The sequence below is a fragment of the Tribolium madens genome, unplaced genomic scaffold (assembly GCF_015345945.1).
Source record: "Tribolium madens isolate multiple individuals breed KSU strain unplaced genomic scaffold, Tmad_KSU_1.1 Scaffold_91;HRSCAF=231;Tcas5.2_LG7, whole genome shotgun sequence".
Lineage (NCBI taxonomy): Eukaryota > Metazoa > Arthropoda > Insecta > Coleoptera > Tenebrionidae > Tribolium > Tribolium madens.
This window is the reverse complement of record NW_025401063.1, coordinates 7,964,784-7,971,705: the sequence shown is the minus strand read 5'-3', so window position 1 is coordinate 7,971,705 and position 6,922 is coordinate 7,964,784. Positions and strand designations below refer to the sequence as shown.

The window sequence follows — 6,922 nt, the reverse complement described above, 5'->3', positions numbered from 1 at the left end:
TGTCAAAAATGTTAAAAAAGCGTTGACATTTTTTTAATAATTACCTACGAGCTAAGTGCTTTCTGTCGTATAAAAACCCTGATTTTTATTTATTATATTAAATTTAAGCTTTAGTCTTGACAAATAGATATTTCCTTCAGATTAATGGCCTAATTTTATACAGTATTGGATTTAAGTCTTTCTTTTTTCAAGTAGTCGTCTTGAAGAGTTAGTGAGTTAAGAATGAGTAAGTTAAGAGTTAATTTGGTCTTTATTAATGTCTAGTATATTTTGACTTCTGGACAAAATATACGACATTTTGAAGGTAAATCTTTTTTCTTGATAAGAACCATAAAAGCGTTGATATTTTTCTTTTAAGAAAATTTTTCAAACTGCCCAAGACAAATAGTATGTAAATATGTACTTACCTGTTAGTTTAGATTTGTGTGAAAAGCCAAGCATTTAAGTTTTTTCCCAACTTAATCACAAAGTACAAAGTAAAGGTGGAGACAACGACTTTATTACAAGTAAAACAAGCGGTCACCCTATTCTGCTTGTACGTGTCATTTGAAATCTGATTAGATAAGCGTCGCGACATTTCAGCGTCACCACCTGGATAATGATAATAATGTCCTTTCAAATAAGAAGCACAATTTTAAAGCAATTTTATCTAGTTTAGGATTTTTTATACGACATTGTTACTTTACTTTCTATGTATTGTATTGCACATTTATTCACTGTATTGTATTGTATTGTATTGTATTGCACATGAATTATTTTGGACATGTTAGTTGCTTGTAATGTTGAATAACGTTGCAGTTACAAGACACTCGAAGTTATATTGATACCCACTAGGTTTACCAACTGACAATTTCCATTTAGGGAGACTAAGTTGTAATGTGGAATAGTGAGTGGAAGAGGCGTCACTTCCAGTGAGTGTTTAAAATACTAGCAACTGAAAGAGCAAGCACTACTCGTCGTTTGTTCAATCATTCAACACGAAACAATAATGCTAGTGAAAAATTAGACTTGCCCATTTTTTTGTATTCAAAATGTGTAAAAAAAAGAAATGTTTATTTTGTACAAAGACTGAATAAATAAAGAATATAAACGGACAACAATTACTTAAATGGCACAAAAAGGTTCTCAACGACTCAACTTCTTTTTTCCAATAATTATTTGTATTGAGTGTTTTCGTTAAATCTAACAACTTGTAATGCCCGATAATGAACACAAAGAACACTTTATCTGATCCAACGAAGAAACACTGAAGGCTCGAGTGTTTAGAATTCGGGTTCCTAATCTTGTTCAGTACAATTATATTGGGTTTAGGTGACTTTTGGCCTAATATTCTGTTATCGAAAAGTCAATGAAATGAGTAAGTACTTACCCCCGAGTAGGATCTTAATTGTATGTAAGAATCTCTTCATAAATATACCAGAAGTTGAAAAATGAAAATACCTGTGGATGATTTAAAGATCATTGACTAAAATTTATTTAATGTATGAATTTACACCAGGAGCTCCAATTGACAGTTAATACAATACAGCTTACGCAGAAATTTTCTTCTGATATTATCTCCAGTTCTGGATTGTGTGGGTGTTGTGTTTCCAGTAGCATCGGCTCAAACTTTGATTGCTTTCTTATGATTCTGTAAGTTGATTGGCTGTTTCTCCGTGTGAATAAACAGCAAACTTGAGTGGTGAAACCATTTCACGCAGAAAATCCATTATATTTCTATATTTTTTTAAATCTGTGTGTGAAATTAGATTTTTGTTATATTGAGTTTTATTTTTCGTTTGGGATGTTCGTGGCTGCATATCCTATAGGAAAATGGGATCAATATTTACCTTCGCTTTAAAAAAGAAATGTTTTAAAGGGAAATAAAAGACAACATGCTTCTTTACGAGTTTATTTGTTTTACACATATTACAGAATACATATGATTAGAGCGTAGTTTAAATATTATTTTATAATTTTTTATATTTAATAAACACATTAAGAAAGAAATTCTGAGTGCTTTTATGTGTGAATATTGCAAGCACAATATCTTTAACATTAATTTTTTTAACTGTGACATTTTAAACATGCTAACAGTAAAATGTAATATTAAAAATTACAATTAGGTAGTTAACATTATCGGTTTAGTTCCTTACATTTAGCTTATTAATTATTTAATGACAGTGACTATAAAATTTTTCGTTAAGTACATTCATGGTAATCAACGCATACAATATTAAAAGCCACTGTTACAATCATTATCTAAAATATTAATATCTAATTTAAAAACTAATTTGGCAACTAACTTCAACGGATTAGTTTGGCTTAAAACTGTCTGTTTTGAGCTGAACTAATTGTTTTTTCTCAGGTAGGTATTCTTACACGTACAATTTAAATCTAGTCGATATGTTCTAGAAAAGCGAATGAAACCTATTATATGCGATTTCTCTAAATATGTATGTTTGTATGTACACATTCTCCATAAAACGTCAAACACGTAAACAAACTAATACAAATAAAAGACAACGGCATCCATGTATGCATTATAGGAACAAATCCTCTTTACAATATCATATTAATTTATTTTTTAAATTCGTTGTGATAAAATCTAACTCTGTACAAAAAATAAACTTAACGTTTCATTGCACTACTACTTTGTGTTTTGATTATAAATATTCATATTTGGTCCGTGCATTGCATAATAATTGATTACATTAGAATAATAAATAACAGTCATTACCGAAAATATTTAAACAGAAATCGTTTATTTTATGTATCTGACGAAGCGATTGAAAATTTGCAGAAAAAACACGGGCATAATAATACTAAATTTCTTTCACTGCTTGAAATCATCCCCTTGTGAAAATAAGAGCAAAAAGCTCTGTGTGTCAAGTAAACTTCGAATTTCCGGACCAATAAATTAAATATGTAGTTAGTGTTTGCCTAGACTGGTGACCGGAACCGATAAATCAATTTTCTACAATAATTCCAATTAATTTTCTCGAATCTGATCAATTTTCAATCGCCTTTTTCTCATTAAATATTAAATAAACTTTATAAATTGTACGTCCACCGGCTCAAATTATTAAATTAAATTAAGGTTAACAGCTCCCGTAATGTAATCTTCCCTCAAGAGAGGAACCAATGTAGTAGTACGCCTGGAACAATACAAATCGTTTAATGTAGCTGGAAACCCGCGTCGGTATGTCCTTGTCGGGAGATTTCCCAATCTGAGGACCGGTTAATTGTTGGAAAAATGTTTTTACGTTTTACATTTGCTTTTAATTTAATTTCCCGCATCTACAGCCCTTTATTATTGAGTATGGGTCTATTAAACAAATATTTGTATCAATTAGGTTATCAATCGATAATCTAGTTTATAGTCCTTTTCGAAACATTACAACCACAAATTTAATCAAAATCAGATGCAGGCTGTAATGCATCCACTAAATTACAAACGTTGGATTTAATAATCCCTAAACAATTCTGGAATATTCTCTACTAGCGATCATTAAAATTTTATTTCATGATTTTAAAATGTGAAGATATTTATTTCTTTTGTGAAAATATGTGTACTTATATGTTACAGCTTGTCATAAGCACACTCCCATATAAGAATACACTACTCCAAAAAGTATTTCCTAAATTTTTTAGGAAAAAATATTTTGAAGCTTTAAGTTTCTTGTTTCGAGATCTATTCCAAAATTTTTTTTGCTCCGCAATAATAAGCAAAAGCGCAAGAAAAAAATTGTAATTTTTTTTGTGTTTGATTTTGGTCCAAGGACTTATAATATATATTATATATTATAAATCTCCTACAAGATCCTTCTACAATTTCTTAAAAACATATTTTTTTAAATAGTAAATTACATTTTTTTTTGAAAATTTGTAAAACAATTCAAGAAAAAATACCGCTTAATTTTTCAAAAAAAAAACAATTTTTTTTTATTATGACTCAATGTTAAGAGTGTTTTTTTATCAACTAATTTCAGTAGATAAAGTAGTCTTTTATCGTCTGGTGAAATAAAGTAATTTTTATTTACTGTTTATATTTAAGAAATTCTGGTAGTTGAGTACAAAATAAAACGAAGTATTTTACACGACGATAAAGATTGTTTATCTATTCGTAAAAGAAGTCCACTCGTAACTTAACCTTTTCACTCGTAGATAAACACTTTCTTTATAATTTTTCTTTCTTGCATAATAAATAACTATGAAATTTGGATTTTTTTCAAATACTAATAACTAATGTAAAATTGTAAAAAAAAAATTATTAACACGCTAAAATAACGCAAAAAGTTTTTTTTAAGCCATTGTTGAGGGTAAAACGTTTTTTTTTCAAAAAATTGTGAAATGATGTTGTAAGAACTTTATTCCTGTTATTGAAACTACATTTACACTCTCTGCGCGATTATTGATTGTTGAAATATCAATGATCAAAAACAAAAAAATCCTTTTTTTTAACGTCAGATATCTCAGCGACAAATTGACGGAAAGAGAAAAAAAATAAACATTTTAAAATTGAATGAACAGGCTATCCGGCCTATGCATTGATTTATCTAAAAAAAAAAAAAAGTCCGTGAATCAAAAACAAAAAATTTACAATTTTTTTCTCGCACTATTTCTTAGCATTGTGTAATAACCGTGACAAAAAATTTTTTTGTCAAAATGTCTAAACTTAAAGTTTCTAAATGTTTTTTTTTTAATCTAGATACGACTATTTTTCGATGAGATACAGCCTTTCAAAAATAACCAAAAAATTTAGGAAATACTTTGTTTCCCTTAATTTTTTGTAGTAGTTGTTAACTATACAACAGTTTGAAAACGATTTTATTCTGGCGAAACTATCAATTGTATTTGTTTTTTGTAAATACAAAATAACGCTATTTTTTTTTTGAAAACAAATTAATAGATTTTTTTAAAGAAACATTAAAATATTTATTACATAAATTAAAAAAAGGTGTGCTGTTGTCTCAAATTAATTTTTGTAAGTCAAACATTTTTTTAAGAAAAAAGTGTAAGGTTTACAAAAAAAAAATGCACAGCAACAATACTTGTAACAAGCTCGTTGTCTAAAAAAAATTGTGGTAGGTTTTCATTAAAAAAACAATTGTTACTATGTTTATCTCGTAAGTATAAACAATTAATTAATAACCAATTTTTCTTCTAGACTTTTGGATCACCTGTATATCACAACGCAGAAAAGAGATTTTTTATAGCAAGCTATTTATTACCCGAGATGCTTATCATAGAGGGAAATAATAAATAAATAATTCATAATATGAATATTTGTTAAAATAGCATAGAAATTGCAAAGAAAAAGGAAAAAGTGTTAAAATTTGTCCTACTTCCGGTAGTATGTCAACATGAAATAAGCCCATTTGTTGTTTTCGCAGTTTTAACAAAGACATAAGATTAGAGGTGGGATAATTTTGATGTTTTAAGTCTTTTTATTTAATATTGCTTTAATGTTATCTCGAAATACTTCTGCTAATACTGATGATTTTTTACATTGCAATATTTTTGTTATTCTTTGTCGGATTTCAACGAATTTTTGTTTGAATTAAAAAATGAACATTGTAATTTAATTCAATAACATTTCTAGTTTTCTCTTGTAAATGTTATACCTAAAAGACGATATTGTACTTTTGCTAAAACAGTTATTTATTAACGACTCTTATTGTGCCATGGTGATAATTAAGTAGTCTTTGATGTATTCAATCGGTAAAATAATGTAATAAATAATGATGAATTTATGGTTTTAATGAGCAGTAAGCTATTAATAAAAACTTATTGCATTAATTTTTTTTTAATTGCATTAATTCTGATCACAACAAGACATTGTTTTGTTTGGAAAACAATTTAATTTAATTCTCAAATGTACTAAAACACAGATGACACAGCAATACTATCCCATAAGTATAAACAAAATTTAAAATTCCACCGTAGTCATTTGCCTCGTATTTACACTAGCGCATAAATTTCAAAACCAAAGTAGGTTTAACATGAGTTTATACCATTAGCCAGGTCTGGTGATAAATTATAATTTTACATTTAAATTACACGTTTGTGAACTTATTTCCGTCTATGAAAATTCAAACTGATGTCTATTTATTCCTTGATGCAGGTGCAAATTTGATGCTTGATATGTTGATTTTGTATGTTGAGCAGGTTCGATGCTAAGAGCTAAAGGAATCTGAATAAAAATCGCATATTATAAATTTTTGCATCTTGCTTTGCATCAACGTGATGCCATGCAAGGACTTGTGTAGCCTGATTTTATATTGCGTTTAATGTAAAACAGCTTTAAAAAATTCGAGAGCGAATGATATAGTGCAATATTAGTATAGTTAACGATATCTTATCTCTAAACTTCTATATCCTACACCAATGTTAGTAAATTTAAGGATATCTTACTCTCTAAACTCCTATATCCTATATCATAGTTTACGTTGAAGTTGGACAAAGAACAGATTTATTCATGTATACAGCTAGACTGTTAGAGAATTAACTTGTGTGTTTGTTGTAATCTTTATCAATGATCTCCAGTTGTGTTTTGTTTGTCTGTTTCAGCGCTCGTTATTTATGCTGATGATCTTAATCTGCTTATATCGACAAAGACAAAATAAGAATTATAAATCAGACTTGAACAATCAACGGATACGTTTGTTTCAAACAAGTGTAACGAGGTCAACCCACTAAAAAACAAGAGAATATTTACAGAACACGAGTAATATTTGCGTTTTAGCTCTTTTTATAACACATGTAACAGATATAAACTTAAACGGTTTAACTTCCAAATGCGTTTAGTGTAGGAAATCGCCTTTTCCGCACTCGTGCTTTTTTGACGACACTCTTATGTGCGAAAGAATATTAGTATACAAAATGTTTATATTAAAGCAAGATTAAAGACACTAAATTACCAGATTTCATCTGTAAACTT

The 6,922-nt window shown here is 28.4% G+C and overlaps 1 protein-coding gene across 1 annotated transcript in view; it reads right to left on the bottom strand.

Moving 5' to 3' along the window:
• Window positions 1–1,901: 1,901 nt before the first annotated feature.
• Window positions 1,902–6,922, bottom strand: part of LOC123010753 (KH domain-containing, RNA-binding, signal transduction-associated protein 2-like) — a 76,910-nt gene continuing 71,889 nt past the window's right edge. The window contains exon 8 of the mRNA XM_044407849.1: window positions 1,902–3,137. Coding sequence (XP_044263784.1) covers window positions 3,065–3,137 — 73 coding nt within the window. The 3' untranslated portion in view covers window positions 1,902–3,064. The remainder of the gene's footprint in view (window positions 3,138–6,922) is intronic.